General features: G+C 36.2%; 1 protein-coding gene across 33 annotated transcripts in view; it reads right to left on the bottom strand.

The window, feature by feature from the left end:
- DST (dystonin) overlaps positions 1-17,107 on the bottom strand; it is a 306,056-nt gene that overhangs the window by 52,318 nt on the left and 236,631 nt on the right. For 30 of the 33 annotated variants that reach the window (XM_027644871.1, XM_027644867.1, XM_027644868.1 and 27 more), the window contains 11 exons: positions 15,047-15,208; positions 13,833-14,003; positions 12,333-12,499; positions 10,003-10,162; positions 9,411-9,737; positions 9,158-9,242; positions 7,797-8,038; positions 6,566-6,772; positions 2,787-2,906; positions 2,503-2,610; positions 530-748 (listed from right to left, as the gene is read on the bottom strand). In XM_027644871.1, the coding sequence (XP_027500672.1) occupies positions 530-748; positions 2,503-2,610; positions 2,787-2,906; positions 6,566-6,772; positions 7,797-8,038; positions 9,158-9,242; positions 9,411-9,737; positions 10,003-10,162; positions 12,333-12,499; positions 13,833-14,003; positions 15,047-15,208 (1,968 nt within the window). The remainder of the gene's footprint in view (positions 1-529; positions 749-2,502; positions 2,611-2,786; positions 2,907-6,565; positions 6,773-7,796; positions 8,039-9,157; positions 9,243-9,410; positions 9,738-10,002; positions 10,163-12,332; positions 12,500-13,832; positions 14,004-15,046; positions 15,209-17,107) is intronic. The other 3 variants (XM_027644879.1, XM_027644877.1, XM_027644897.1) reach the window with 1 other exon arrangement.

Here is a 17,107-nt window from a genome sequence, read left to right on the forward strand (position 1 = left end):
CTAATTGTCCATCTTCCTGACTCAGGTAAGTGTAGTTTCAATGTAACTAACAAAATAAAACCTAAATTTTTTTTATATGTGCATAAGATCAACACATGTGCATATCTGTATACAGACTGTACCCCCTTTTTGTTCCTTGCTCCAACAACTCATGCCTGTTCTTTTTGTTTATGGGTGGTTTGTTCAAATACTGACATTAATGTGTATTTTCAAATATACTTCTTAACTAATAACTTAAGTGCTCAGTTCTCTCAGTACAATGGTAATTTTTTTCTCCTTTAGCCTTCTTTTATGCTTATACATCACTTGCTGCCTTCTCCAGAGACTCTTGTTTGCATGCACAGTTTGGTAAACAGTAGAAGAACGATCAAAAATATATTTACTTTGTATTATTATTTTAAATAATAATGTATTTTCAACAGAAGAATATCTGTTTGGATTTTAAGCATTTTGCAGAGTACTGCAGAGTTTTAGCAAATTACTTCCTGGGTTTTGACTCTTCATTTTCCAAAACTCGCAAAATGCTTACCCTGTGTTCTTCTTGTTGTTGCTTTAAAGTTTCATATTCAAGGGCTGGTGCAGGAAGCTGAGAGATGATCATTTCCGTTTCAGTTAACCATGGCCAAAGTTCTTCATAAGTCTCCCAGAACTGGTTAACCAGGGACTGAGCCCGTTCCAGCTGAAGGTTTCTCTCTGAGTTCATTTGACAGACTGCATCATATTTCTGTAAGAGGCTTTCCATTTTTTTCTGTAAAGTAATATTAATAAAAACCCCAATGTATGTTTTTCCATGTGTCCACTACCTTCATTTCTAAACCTTCTTTGATAATTATAGCACCAATTCACAGCGAATCAAATTTTAGTTTTGATAATGTTTTCACAGTATCAGTGTTTAAAGTGGACAGAATCAATAATGTGGCAGATCAGAATTTGGCAGAGTACTTGCAAAGTATTTAGAATATATTTAATGATACTGTAATTTACAAATAATACTTTACTCATAGGGCTTCCAGTCAAGCTGTAAATGATCTGACTGCAGATCTTAGCCCCAATTCCTTACTGCAGATGCTTATCTTCAGTGACACTTGGTAGAAATTAAGTTTTCCACAGCATTTCTGAATCAAAGCAGCATGAACAATACACAAAATCTGTTGGGCTGTTGGATTTGGGGCTCCTTTTTTAATCTGGCAAGAAAATAGTTTATACTGTTGTGCTTGTAGTTCACAAACTTACAAAACCAAGCGTAAAATATTATTTTCCAGGTTAGCGTATATTACTTAATGAGAATGTATTAACATTAATAACATAGATAACAGTGATAGAACTATAAGGTTTAAACATTACAAATCTACTGTATTTGGGCATGTGATGATAAAAGAAAGTATCAACTAGCCATACATTTTTCCTGTGGAAGACTGCCCATGCTATCAAGTTTATGAAAAATTATGTATATGACAATGCGTATAAATCCTAGCCTTGATAAAACTAGACATATAAGCAAGCCTTTGAATGTGAAGTAAAGAATTTTTTTTTGGCTTAACAAGCTATTCTTTCCTTTGTTATGTCTTGCACATAAATTAAATAAAGAGATGCTATCCAGAGGACAAAATCTAGTCTAATACACAGATATACAGTATTTTTGACAAATAAAACTATTCAATAGAGACTCCCACAAAAGTGCTCTCCCTTATGACTACAGTTTCATAGAGAGAACTTCTCATCTATTTTAAATTCACTTAGAAGCAAATCAAATTTATTCAGAGTTCTTGCAGCAGAGAACAATTACTGAAGCATTGCTGTTCAAGGAGGGTGGTCATCGGAAGGATTAAATTTACACAACATATTCAGCCTCACCGTAATTTAGCAAAAAAATCCCAACCACACAACTAATCCTTCTTAAAGCCAACAGCCAACACAAAAAATCCATCTGTACGTGTTTGCAGCCCCAACATTAGGCTCTGTGTGTGTGTGTAATAAACAAAGGCATAAGAATGCCTTTCATGGGCTGTGACAGTCAACAGGATAGAATAATCTTGGCAAGCAAGGCCTATACGGAAATCAGCAGAAATGAAAGTAAAAATTCACACCGAGGTGCACAGCCATTGAATCCGGCACAGAAACGCAAACGCCCAGAGCGTCACTGACCCAAAAGAACTCAGAAGATAAACAGCCAGATTCCACACACCATCCCAGATGACTAATACCTCTTCACTCAATCATCTATAGGCTAAAATACTATTTACCACAGATGTCTAAGATGATAAATGGGGCTACAAATTAGTGTCAGGCAATGAAGCAAGTACACAGTGTTTGCTCTTTGAACACCCTGAAGGAAGGAGAGGGATACACAGCACCATTTTCTCTAGTACTACAATCCTCTGACTAGAAGTGATTGTAATTAATGCTTTCTCAGTAGTATTTCAAACAAGACATTACAGGAATACTTCTACTTATATATTGTCTGCATATCTACCACTGTAGCTGCAATTTAAGGAATTTTACCTTCATCATCTGTTTCTCTTCCTCAGTGCATGTTTTCATAATCTTATCCCCAGATTTAACAAGTTCATCTATGGTATCTTTGTGCCTTAGAATCTCCATGGTAAAAGCCTTGAAACACAAGAAAAAATGGTTAGAATAAAAAAAAAAAAAAAATGGAGCAAAAACTGGGTTTTGAAGTTCATTAATTATGATGGACTGAAAATTAAATCATGCCAGTACATTTTCTAGATGGAGAGTGTGCCGGCCAATAATTAACATGACAGTTGGAAACGCATTTCTTTTACCTTTTGAACTTGCAGCTGAGCCGTGGTCTGGTCTTGCTCAAGTCTAATATCACCCAGAGACATCAGTTTCTTTTCTGTTTCTGCAATCCAGGCAAATTCAGCATCAGCTGCTTGATCAAACTAAATGAGGGAGACATCAATTAGTTCAGCAGTTCCATAGACATGAAATTAGAATAACTGTTTCAAAAATTTTAAAGAAGACTAGAGAGTATACTTTCGAATTGTTAGAAAGATAGTGGTTCACTTTACATTTGAGGTTTTTATATAATGAAATACAAAGCCCAAAATGGTTCTGAGGGATTGTAATACAAGCATCTTAATTCATTAGAATGACAAAGCAACAGAAGCAAATACTTTTTTCCAAAGCCTACAGCTCTCCAGCAGTCATAAGAAAATAAAAAAGGGTTATAATCTCAGAATTTTAACTAGACTGTTTATTTTCATTTTATTCTACTTTCACATGTCTTTTCCATCTCTCTGTTTATTATTATTGCTAGTGTTGCAATTATCCTGAGACACAGATATTTGATGTTGCCCTATTAATCTGGAGAGCTGCTTTGGTATTAAATGATCAAGGCAAAACAATCCCAGTTCAACTAAGTCAGGGCAAAAACCTCACTGAATTCAGAGAAGGCAGGACTTCATCCAAAACCAGACCTCAGATTAAATGTAAAAATTTTTTGTGAGCATTTAGGTGCAGCCCGTCCTATCCTAAATGATTAATTTCTGACTACAATTACTCAACATTTAAATGTTTCAGAAATTACCTCAAAACACTAACGTAATCAGAGGACTTAAAGAACCTGTTTCTTACTAATTGGTAAAAAAGAGCATGAAGAAGAGTGTGTGGGGATCTAAGTCTTCTGAAATCTAATACAACATTAAAAAAAAAAAAAAATCACTCATTCTCTCTTCAGATCAAGTTTATAGGCATGCATCTTAGCATACATATGTTGCAGCTCAACCAGGGCAGCTTTGAGCCTAAGCCATAGAGAAATATTACATGGATGTATCAGATGCACAATGTAGAAACTACTAAGACTTTATTTTTTAAATTAGTGAAAACTCTGACCCCACTGAAATTAGCTGACACTAATATGGCCCTGAGTTATTGTAAAAGTCTATCAGGACATTTTAGGTCAGAAGCTGCTACTTGTGTTTATTGATACCCACACTTTCCTCAGAAGTCTCTTTCTGAACACTCTCAGTTGCACTTGTCTTGAAATATGCTGGTCTTATGGCTGTAGACTATGACAGCTCTACTCTTTAACATAGCTGGAGTTCACTTTAGTCACTAAATCAGACTTGTCTTAGTAGTTAAACATGAGTCCCACAAAAACAAAACAAGTGGTTCGGAGATTTCATTCTTTATGAGTCAATCTTTTTCAGCCTTTATAATCCATTTGTTACATGAAAGAGCACAACATTCTTTTTCACTATATGTCATTTGTCATTTAAAGTAAGAGAAAGTAAGTTTTGTCCTAAATATTGTGACTTCCTAATATATGTATGTTCTGAAACAATCAGTACTATAAACATCAGCATGAAGCACATGTACCAGTTAAAGCCTGGTTTTAGAAACTAGAGTACATAACAAAGCTCTTCAGAAGCCCATCTATTTATGACATAAATGTGGAAGGTAATTTCAATTGTGTTAGATGTACAAACTAACTGCAGTGTGACTGCCTGGTACACAATATTCATGGGTATGTAAGTAATATTGGAAAATATTTAATGGAAATAAAATCAAGGCACGACAGTGAAACTTCTAGGTTAAATAGAACCAAGAAGACACAGAACTCTAAACTCAGTTTTCTAAGGGTAATTTGTAATGCTTAAAAACAACATTAAGGAATAAAAAGCATAAAATTGGTACTCTCTGAACCCAAAATTTGAAAAGTTTTCTTCCCCTTAAGCATGACGGTTACTTATAAGCCCTTCAGTCACTATGAAATGATTTACTTAATCCCATCCAGTTTAACCAAGCATAGTTCATTGTGGTACTTTTTCTTCCAACGAGGAATGACTGACTTCTGAATGTGATGATGCTGTGATTTGCTCCATGAATGCTTTCTAAAGCACTCTCTATGGCTGCTTTAGAGTGAAGAACAAGTAAGCCAAAAGTAGAATATGACCTTGTGTTTCTACATAGCACTCCTTCACTACGGGATCCCAACCAATGCTTTCAGTATTGAGAAATGAAGATTAAACCATGTAGCTAAATTTCTGTCTAAGATAAATCTATCCATCTGTGAGCATTTTGGTCAGGTAGTTAAAACCCAGGATATTGCATTAGTTCTATTAAGCCTTCCAGCTTCCATTCACAACATGAAGCACTATTAACCATCCGTATAGCCTACCACATTTCTCACCTTGGGCCAGTAACATCTAGCACAAAGCCCACACTACTCCTATTAAATCCTCGTGCTCTTAGCAGCTTTGCCCTCTACCCAAAACTTCTTAATAGTATAGGTACTTGAACAAGTTGCACAGATCACAAGTTTACAAAAACACTAGCTTGTCCAAAAATGCTTTTTATTTTGCATGATCTAAATGGAAAGTAGCTTATCCTTCACAGGAAGCACACTAAGCCACCTGATACTTATTACAGGATATAATGTATAGGAGATTATTGCGGTGATGTGAGTTGGCTGAAGTGGAAGTTAGGGGTATGCAGGATGAGGGTGCAATGTGCCCTTGCAACACTAGCTAGTGGAATAGCAGCTCTGGGCTTTTCATGCCTGGACCTGAAATTGCTGAACTTGTGCTAGAGGATGCTACATACTCATGGAATTCAAAAAATCTGAAGGAGAGCCAAAATATACTCTCCTATCTCATCCTTATCCTTCACTTAAAAAAAAATAAAAAAATCACCCTTCATTTTTGAGGATTTGGTTAGTGAGACAAGATAATATTCATAGCAAACCCCTTAAAAAGAAACAAGAAGTTATTTTTAACCTCAGTTAGAAGAAAATCTGAATTACTGCCAGTGTCTTTTAGTCGGCTTTCGGCAAACATTGAGATTACCACACATGCTTTCTCCATGTCCTGTTACAACTGTTTATGGGAACTATTAGCAGAAATAGAAATCTCCACCAACATTTTTATGCCTAAACTGTAGGCAGACACTGGAAAACGATACATTTATAAGCAGGCCTTAATATGAGACTATTTAGTGATGAAATTAGAACTCAGTTCTTAAAGTGAGAGTTTCTGTGCATGTACAGAAAGTTCCACATATTAAATAACTCAGTTTTTGAGCCCCAAGAAGAAAAGCACTGTAGACAGGAATAAAAGCAATTGTTATATAAATCCTCCACTACAGCTTGAATAAGACAATCCAGCTTTTAACTGTGTAAAGTGCAGAGGAGCTAGACAATCAGCTGATGCTAAAAGGTGTGGCAAGCCTAGAGATATCAGTGTTGCATCCAGTAAAGTTGGCTTAGGATCTGAACCATATTTTACTTAACACAACATGATTTACAAAAGATGTGGGCCATTCAGTTCTTAATTAAACAAACTCCCACTTAAGAAGCCACAAGATAGAGCAATTTTCACTAAAATACTGATGTTTGCACCAACAAAGAGGCAGAGAACTACAACAGTGTACAGATTGACAGAGTTCTGGTATTCGTATCTTAAAAATGGAGTCCCATTTCATTCAAATGGGCCTTTTGCTGCTCAAGCATAACAAGTTTTGGCAACATTATTAAAGAACATCTTTCATTCATGTACCCATGGCCAGAGACTGTTACAGCCCAAAGAACAGTTTTCAGTACCTGCTGGGATCTCAGGATGGCAGCATCAATCTCATCCACCTTCTGAGAGATCGTGTCACTCACTAATCTGTAACGTTCGTTGTCCTCTGTTATCATCTTGTCAAGCCCCTCTCTGGCTCTCCATGGCACAAGTTCCAGGAAGGCACTGCCAACTTCATTCAGAGTGTCCAATAAGCCTTTGTTGTTCTTTGCTTCTTTTTTCAGCTCCTGAAAAAGGCCATTTAAAACAATTAAACCATTTCAACATGGCAATATATGAATGGAATATACACAGTTTGCACATGTTTTCATTCTGTGAACTATGAGTCAAGAACTGAAATGTTTTCCACACAAACCAAAGGGATACATTACCATACTTATTTTCGACCGAGCTGTATTAGCTTTTTGATACTGGAAGTTGTTTGACAGAAAGGTGGGTGATTCTTAATGAGAATTTTCAACAGAATCTATCCTAAATGTATTTGTCCAGTCAGTAAGACTGTATGAAATTCTTTGTAATTTTGTAAGAGTTGTTAGTACTTCATGAAGCAACCAAAGAAAGTAAAACTAATGGATTGTTGCAAACTGCAACTCCATAATGAAGTAAATCACCAGCAAGTGAAATCAGCATGCATTATAGCAAAATATGAGGAATTCAAGTGATTTGTTAAGTGAACAATGACTGGATCAAATTCCAAGCACATATTTACACAAAGGAATGAGTCTTTACCTGTACAGAACCCTCCCCACTGTGGTTTCATTACTTATATATATATATATATATAAAGAAATATAATGGATTTTTTTTAAGCTTCCCCTCCTCAACATTTTCTATACTATGCAGCTTATATTACATTTTTTCTTTTTCAACAAATCTAATTTAACAAAATCAGTAATATATTTAAAATGCTGACTTTTTTATACTTTACAGAATTTTATCCATGCCACAGCTAAAGAACAAAAATAACTCATAAGCTGTCAAACAAAGTTTTCCCAGTATTAGGCAGCTCCTTGAAAAAAACAGAAATGTTGTGCTTCTCTTGTGCTAAAAGTAAACCTCAGCCCAATTGCATAAGTGATTACAACAGATGACTCTGGAAAGGGAGTATGATTCTTAACTACTGCAGCGTTTAGTCAAATGATCTGATACCAGAATCAGTTATTCAAAAAACAACTTTATGTCAAACATAAGTTAACACATAACCTTGCTGAACCACAGATCAATAAATACTGCACAGATTCTAAAACCTACTTTTTGTCTTTCTTGTACTTGGCTTAATTCTTCACCCTTGGGTATTTGAGTTTCATAGGAGAGTAACTCCACCTCTACTTCATCAAGCCATTTGCTGAGTTGCTCATGAGTTGAGTGCAGTTGACCTGCAAGCTGCAGAGCCTGCTCCAAAGTCTTGGATACATCAGAACTCAATTTTATAATGTCTTTGTACCTCGCTTTAATGCCTTCCAGTTTATCTTGAACGATGACCACTTCATCACCTAAAATATGAGAGGGATGTTATTTCCCATGATCACAAATATTAAAAAGAAAACAAAAAAGAAAACAAAAAAAGGCACCAAATCCCAAACCCCACATATTACAAACCCCTCAGCATTTAACTTATAAAATAACCCAAACAACACAAGGTCGATCCTCAACTCTTTTAAATTACCCTACCATCACTAAAGTCCACAGAGCTACAAAGTTTACTTCAGTTCAGGATTTGTCCTTCTGATTTTTTCTGCTTTACTAAACTATTAGAAAGTAAGGAGTTAGATCCAATATTTAAAACAAATGGTTGTTAAAAAAATTCCCCCTTAAATTCACAATACTTCTTATAAAAGACAAAAAACCTTTTAAAAGGGGTATTGAAAATGTGAACAACAACAAAAAAAAATCAACTAGACTTTCAATTTCAGTAACACACACCCTCCTTACTGTCCATTTGAAGCACAGATCAAAAGGCTAAAAGAAAAAACAATGTATTGAAATTTATTAGCCTATGTTCAGATGTCATTATAGAATATGCATAATGTCTAAGTTTGGAGAAAAGGATAACACCAGCCCCCCAAACATATGTATATCTCAAAGAGTTCAAGAACTTTAGAAGTACAGGAAAATCTGGACAGATGTTGATCTACAAACCGACACATTGTATAGAACTGGAATGCAACTTTTCCCACAGTATTAGCTCCAGTGGACAAAGCTTCCCTCTTGCACTAAAAGGTAGTTTAGTATCTCGTTCATCTGTAAATGCCTGCAGGGAACTGACTGCATCCACTGCCAAACAGCCTTCCATTATGAGTAATGCCCATAGCTTGCTATTAGGAATGGAATGCAGGTTCACTAGAATAATTTTCCACTAAAAATAATAAAGGATTCAATGACAAAATTCTCTACAGGCAAAAAAGGACTTTTGCTCACTTACATTAGTAGTAAAATTGGCCCCAAAACATGCCCTAGTTTGACCTCAAACCTTTATTAAAATAAACAACTATAATTGCTTTAACCAGCAAATATGAACAATATTTATAAGTTTCACTTTAATTTTCTCTTAAGGACCTGCAAGTACAAGGGAAAAAAAGTATGACAAATCATAGTTTTATGTAAGTTCTCACCTGTTGTTTGCTTGAGAAGTTCTAGGCCATTTTGTATAGCCAAATCAACATTTTGTTTTCTAAGAAGAATCTCTTCCTGAAGATCCTATGACAAAAGGCCATTTGTGTTAGCAGAGACATAACAAAATATTCTTTTTTGGAATAAGGATATTGACATTTTAAACCAAATACATTAATGAAAATAAATAAAGTATGAGAATATAAATAAAATTTAAAAATTAATTAAATAATAAATGAACAGAAATCAAAATACCAGTAGTTCAGTGTGCTGTTTCTCAAGCAATTCTGTGCTGCAATCTTGGACTGACAATCTGTTCAGTTTATCATGGATTTCATTCAGCCAGTTCATCAATTCAACTTCATCCTCCCCAAAAATCTGAGCATTGCTGTAAGCTTGCTGGAGAAGTTCAGACCTGCTGTTGCTCTTCTCTTGAATTTCAATGAATCGTGCCTGAGAAGAATCTAGCTTTTCCTGCACCATATCTTTATCTTCCCTGGAGCTCATAGTCTTTAGAGACTGACCAGTGCTAATGGCCTGATGTAAACTCTTATTGTGAGCTAGGACATCATCTTCTAGGGCCTATATTTTATTTTAAATAATGAAAAATAATGGAAAACAAAATGAGAAAAACATAAAAGAAATGTGAGTGGAACTCAATAAAAACTGAATGAAAAAGGACATATTGCCAACATAAATATATAAAACTGAAAACTACAGGGGAAAAAAACAAACCAAACAAAATCCAGTATGGTAAAACACAGGTATTCTGCAACAGTTTTGACAGTTGTGCTTTACAGAAGCATTGAAAAGAATGACAAAAGCAACTGAGTGGTTTGTATCTTACTTTATGCTGAGCAATTTGTTGCTGCAGCTTGGAGGCCTGTGTTCCAATGGGTTCTGCATTTGCAAGCCTCTTCTCTGTGGTGCTCAGCCACTCCACCAGTGGTTCCAGAGCTTCATGGAACTGCTGCGCTACCACCGAGATGCCTTCCAACTGACGGTTCCTATCAACAAGCCAAGGGAATGGTTATTTTTTGTGATGAAGTAAGTTTGAAACAGTTTAAAAAAAAAAAACTCCCTTGAATCCTTTGCAAAAAAACTGAAATAATTCGGTCTCATTGTAGGAACCAGTCACCAAATGAAACAGAAATATATCCATGATACTCAATGAAAAGCAAGGTAAAGTAAAAATCAAATAAAAATAAAAAAAACCACCTCTGAAGGTATTTTAAACTCTTTTAGCCAATATACTAGTTTTGCTAATAAAAATAATATAACTTTATTAATACAGGTTTTGCTACAAATAATCTAGCACTCCATTCAGCAAAACATTGTTTAATACTCAATTAGGATAGTTCTCAAGTTTCTAGCTGTCTTAAAGCATAAAGTTACACTCTCTTGACTATCATGCATGTTTCAAAGTTAGGCAAAGCCTTTACTGAACCAGAACATACTGTCATGCTTCCTCAGCACTGTAAAATATCTTTAAACATTTGTTCAGTGATGTGAACAGAACTATTTGGCTCTACTTTTACATCTCTTGTTCTGGATAAAAGCTCTCAATGAAGCTAGTGAAACAACATTAATAAAGCACAGAGACTTGACCTCCAAAATAGAAAAGCAGTATCTAAAACACTTCTGGTTCATATTATTACATTTCAAAGGAGACTCTTGATTAGAGAAAAGTCTTCTCTACAATCAGTGTTGAACAAATGTCATTCAAGCAGACTTATAGGAGAGATTTGTCCTACGTTAAAAACATCACAATACTGTCTTTCAAATGAGGATCTCATTCCAGAAAAAAAACTATGTTTATATGTGCTTTCCAAGGCTTATAAACAAGGCAGACTTGACAGACTCAGCCATGGAACACTGTGAAATATTCTATGTAGTCTTCAGAATCATCCTCAAATTCCCTCTTCATTTCCAGAGACCAGCCAAAGAAAAATGGAGACAAGCTAATAGACAGCTTCGAAAAAGTTGCAATTTCATTTGTAATTAAATATCACCAGACTGGGAGGATAATATTAAATTAAACATGACATTAACAATTACCCCAGCTAATGAGTCATACTCCTTCAATTAAAAAAAAAAAAAGAAAGAAGGAAATAATGGTCTATTAGTGGTTGACTAATTAAATAATCATATTATTAGTACGAGGTAACAAAACAGGTTCAACTAAAGAGAATGAATAGGAGATAGAAATAAGTTCAGTGCTTCTCTAAGCGCCAACACAACCATTTGTTCTTCACTGTAAAGCTTCACAGTTCACTTTAATTCATTTTCTTCAGCTTTCCAAATCCTTTCTTATTCTCAATTATATGTCTTTTTCAGGCTACTTCTTACGCACACTCTTCTTCTCTCCACTCTGAACAAGGCTGTCCTTACCAAATCCCCACCCAGAAAACATGTTTAGTAACCTTTTTAACAAAGACTTCTTCAAAGACACTTTACAGATCATAATTTTACAGGTATTTTATACATTGACAACAACTCATAAATGAAATTCTTTGTACACAGATACTATGTGTATCATTTTTGTTTTCTTTTTTTAATAGGAACTTGAATTGGTCTGCAATGTCTTTTAAGACACAGTGTTTTCTGTGTTGCTAGAATATATCTATATACTTCAATGGTCCTTTTTCTTCTTGAAAACTAAGGGGACCCCAGCACCTTGCATATATCAGCAACTGACAGTATGAGGATCTGTAAGTTGCAGAAACTAATTATGTAGATGACATTAAAAAGGGAAGAATTGAGTGTCCCCTCTTTGTAGCAGCAAGTCAGGATTCTGAAGTTCCAAGGGTATTATCATTATTATTTGTTAAGTGCAAAATTTGCACTTAATTCTACTGCAGAATAGGTTACTGCATCAAGAAACTTGCATTCTAATTAATTGACAGAGATAAAATGTTCAGAAGATATATATCCAGTTAATTCTAGCAGATTGTTGCATCTTAGACTAAACCTTTTTTACAGGCTTTTGGTCTGTTCAAGTCACTTCTCTCCCCTTTTCCCTCATTATATCAATATCAAGACACTATAATGTGATGCAATAACAAGAATTATAGTACTTCACACTATAGAGAACTCACACTATAGAGTTCCACATGCTGCTTCTAAACATCTATGCTATTTCTACATTTTTCTTATCCATAAAAGAATTTCAAATACCTTGTTTCAGCTTTACTGAGCAATGCATCCCACCGACTATCCAGGAAACTCAGCTGTTTCAAGATTTTCACTTTATCAGCAGGCTCTGCTGACTCTGCAATTTTCTCCCCTTCACGCTTGATTGCCTCAACAGTAGGCTTGCGGTCATCCAGCAACCTCTGGAGAAGCTGCAGAGAAAGCAATCAAGCACTAGGGTATTAAGAAACATTGCAATAACGCAAATGTAAAAACAGTAGACTTCTGGAAAAGAAGACAAAAAACAAACAAACAAACAAACAAAACCCCAAAACCAAACAAAACAAAAAACCACAAACAAACAAAAAACCCCAAAACAAAACCACAATGCCTATATTGTGAAAAAAGCGTGAACAATGCTAATCAAAGAGACACACACATGCGACACACATCAACCTCTTCCCCTCCCCAACACAGGCTCATTTTAGTTTCTCAGTAGTTTTCCTAAGAGCAGCAGTTTCACAAAGCCCAATCAACGTCCCTGATTTCTCTGGGTTTAATATATGTGGCAGCCCAAAGAAGGAATATATAGAGGAAAAAGTTCTACTTAATACATTGAGTAAAACAAGCTATTTAGAGTATCTGTTATATTTTATAGGAACATTTATGAAAAAGCTGCATGCCCTTCTAGATTTGGCATCACAAAGGTAATTCTGACACAGAGAGAGAAAGGAGAATAGATATAAAAACTACTGTATAATGAACTCATAACTTGTTTGAGGTACAATTGAGTTCACTGATCTAGTATGGTAAATCAACTCCTTCGTGAAGAATAACAGAGACTGCTGTCTACGATTCTCCCTTCCTCCATTCTGTCTTTGGTAACACTAACATTTTGCATCTGCAGATATCCCAACATGACAACGTATACTGACCATAACTTTATATTAAATCTGTGGGTGGTAGTGGACCACACAGTCCAACTACATGAACTGTATATTTTATCAGCTACATTAGCATTCTTTTTTCTATAACTATTATTGAAAGTTGCCAAAGTTGATGACAACGATAGTGCTTATACATTAGCAGAGGCCATTTCCCAACTGTGTTTCAACTAATTACCAACAACGATCACATCAGGATCAAGAGCCAAGTATTTAAGTCCGTAATCTGCAACATCATCTTGGAAGTATTACAATGAAAATTTACTAGTTTTTATTTCCTACTTTTCAAATGGTCAAATGCTGGATTTTACTCTTGCTCTTTTTCCAATGGACCTTTAACAATCCTTTCCAGATAATGCTAATAATTCTAACCAGACCTCAGATTGCACAGCATTACTCTTTATCTTATGTCCCAGAAGATGAGCACTTCTCCCAGCACTGGACAAAGTCTTGAATTTTGAACAGATGGCTCCTTTAAAAACCTCAGCACACTCCAGTGTATTATAATACACTTGAACAAATATTATGCTTTGTCAAATACTGGGAATTTATTCTCATTGATCCAGTGGAAGGAGAGATATTCTGAAACCATTTCACTTACTTTCTGTTCTTGTATTTGGGCCTTCACAACTTTGAATTCAGCAGATGGCGGTTTCTGATTAGCCACAAGATCTTCTGTATCAATGAGCCAGCTAAGCAGGGATTCAAGGGCATCCTGAAATCTCCCACAGTGGAGGAGGGCTTCCTGCAATTGCGCAGCACGCTGGGCAACCTAAAAAAAAGTAGAGGATCTCACCTATTCTTTTTATTGCTATGAAATAATTAGCCAAAATCTGTAGAACATCTGTCAATATCACTAACAAATACTCTCATTTCTGTAACTGTTCATAACAACACTGTGTCACAATTTAGCATTAATCTCCTGGGTCTGCAGGTATCCAATAAAAAGAAGAGGTTATCTCCCAGTAAATTAGCCTGCTCTAGTAATTCCTTATGAGATGGTCCTGTTTTATACAGCTACAGTATTATGAAGTATACTGACAGGATGTTTGTGTTTCAGATGGTCTCTATTTCCCTTATAGAAAGAGCAAGCCAGGAATCCAAAGTAGCAACTCTTAGTAAGGAATAATAATGCCATCAGTGGGAAGAAAAAACAAAGGAAAAGAGAAGGCAAATAGGTGAACCACTGGTATCTGTGGTTCTGCTGCATCACTCCTTCAGGAAGAGAGAGAAGAGCAAGATGAGCACCATTTCTACTTCCCACTGTTCTCATTTTTCAACAGCAGCTACTGCTGGAAGAAAACTCCTGAAAAGCACAGAAAAACATCTACAGCCACTTTTCCAAAGCAGTGGTACCTTCTGATGTCTCAAGCAATAAAATCCTTAGGGTGCTATAAACAAGCCACCAGTCACACAACGCTGGGCTGTATCACTGCTCTGTGCACTGTGCAGGTACAACAGTGTACCTGAGCATACACAACAGAGTCAAAAAACGTGAACAAAGACTGAAAGCTGGACTAGATGATCTCCAGGGGTCCCTTCCAACCTCAACCATTCTGTGATTCTGTGAGTCTTTCCTGAATAAAAATCCAGGACAGACCTATAGAAAGTTTGACAAAACCTTATAAATGACAGCAATACCTCTGGCTACTAGTGATACCTTATCCTTAGAATTATGAACACAGTGATTGTATAAAGTAAATATAATTCATATCCTTCATGAATATTTAATTTCCTGTATTTTAAAAGATGTCAGCAAGCAAAGAATCAAATGGCAGAACACAACACAAGCAGAATAGTATACAAAATAATAACCTTCTTATTAAGAGTCTTCCACCGGGTGTTGACATCTTCAAGGTCATGTTCAAGGTTTTCTGTGTTGGTACTTTTAGCAGCACTCTGAATAAGGCCTTGGCCCAACCAATTTACCTCCTGTTGTTTTACTTGCAAGGGTTCAATTTCTTCTTTCTGGAATACCTGCAGTTGAAATCCAAGACAGACATGAAACATGATATCTTCTGACATAAAATGCACCCAGTGTTTACATGATAGCATGCAACAAAAAAAATCTTAAAATCATTGTCTAGAAGAAAGGAAGCCATTCCTCATGAGGACCTTCCTAAAAATATTAATAAATCTAAACAGCATGGACTTAATCTAAACAGATCGAATGAAATACATGATAGAAGGGAAAATGACATACACTTCCATGGGTAATTTTAGATAGAAGGGAAAGGGACAGAGAAAAAGAGGGGCAGTGGAAGTTTTGGGGGGTAAAAAAATGGCACAGACCAAGAGAGACAACTGGGCATTTTTTCCAAATTAAGACAGAAGCCAAAGTTTAAGTCAAAGAACCAGTGAAGAAAGAGATATTTTAAGGTCGGGTTTAGGAGATTATGATGGTAACAAGTGAGGAGGAGGCACTACAGATGCCGTTGAACCAGTATCCCAGTAGACACCCCAGGAAAATGGGCTTTCATTCAAAGGATATTCTTGCAAATTGCCAGGGCTTTGACCATGCCCAACAGCAGTTTGAGCAGTTTTCTGTTTGCTTTATTTTACTCTTGCAGGTATTTAAGCTTTTTTAGAGCCAGATTATTATAATTAGCAACAACAGTGTAAATCTCCATTTGTATTCACCAGCATTAAGCTGCACTGACACAAGCTTCAATGAGATCAGAAAATGGCCTGAAGCCCCTGAATTAATTACACAGGCCACTGAAAAATAACCAATGAATAAACAATGCTAAAGAATGCTCAACTTTTGACCCTAAATCCTTCAATTTCTATAGCAGCATTCCTTAACAGTTTTAGTGTACACTTAGTGCATTCAAAGCAACCTTTCTTAGCATCCTGAAAAGCAGGGATCACTCTGAAAGTACCAGCAACTCTCCTCTTTTGCACCAAAGACAGTGTGGCAAATGACTGCTTTTAAAGCTGCAGACCTCAGGTGGCTGAGCACACTTCCACCAGCTTGACAAGTCAATCTAGAGGCTACAGCAAATACCCTAAACATGAAGGGCAAAACAATTAAGGACCCCTAACAGTTTTGTCCTAAAAAAAAGAAAAAAAAAACCAACACACAATCCCCCCCACAAACAAATAAACCCCAACAAAACAACAACCACCCCCACCCCCTCGAAAACTCTAAGACTGTGGTTACATGAAAATTGAGAGTATGGAGTGAGTTGGCTGCTCCTAGAAAAAGGAAAACGATTGTGTTTTTCTTGACTGTAGGGTAGGGAGGAGGCAGAATAATATTTCCATACAGAATAAATAACAAATTCTTCTTTTATGTGCCATACAGCCTCATCTTTTGAGAGAAACATCCTACCACAGAGAGGACTGATCTCCATAATCTGCCCTTTAAAAATGCACACATTCTTTGTGGAGAGAAGCTTAAAATAAATTACAATTATTGCTGAGGCCAAAGTTTACCAGAACAATTTAGCAACAAAGCTTGAAGTATCTCAGATTTCAACCAGAGTGGGAAGAAAAAGATTACAGACCCGACAAACACCCTTTCCTTATTACAAAGTTTCACTTATTCTCTTACCTCATCCACCACTCACAAAGCACTGCAAGATTCAGTGCTTGTAAAATACTACCGTAGAGTCAGATTTGCTTTCTGGCACGCAAATGCAAAAGGCAGCTCCCAGAAGAGGCGGTGAACCTTTAATCTGACTGCTTTGGAAACCACAACTATCTGATACTGTTGCTTATACCTAGATGAGTAAGGCTGTTCAAGCTGAACACAAGGGCTGTAGCTGCCCTTGAATGGCATTGCCTGTAGCCACGCTGTGTACAGACACCGAGCATGGAGGAGGCACTCCAGTCAGGAGTAACAAGCACCAGCTGGACAATAAATAACCCTGC

This window comes from Corapipo altera, unplaced genomic scaffold, assembly GCF_003945725.1.
Source record: "Corapipo altera isolate COAL_440 unplaced genomic scaffold, ASM394572v1 2, whole genome shotgun sequence".
In the NCBI taxonomy this organism is placed as follows: Eukaryota; Metazoa; Chordata; class Aves; order Passeriformes; family Pipridae; genus Corapipo; species Corapipo altera.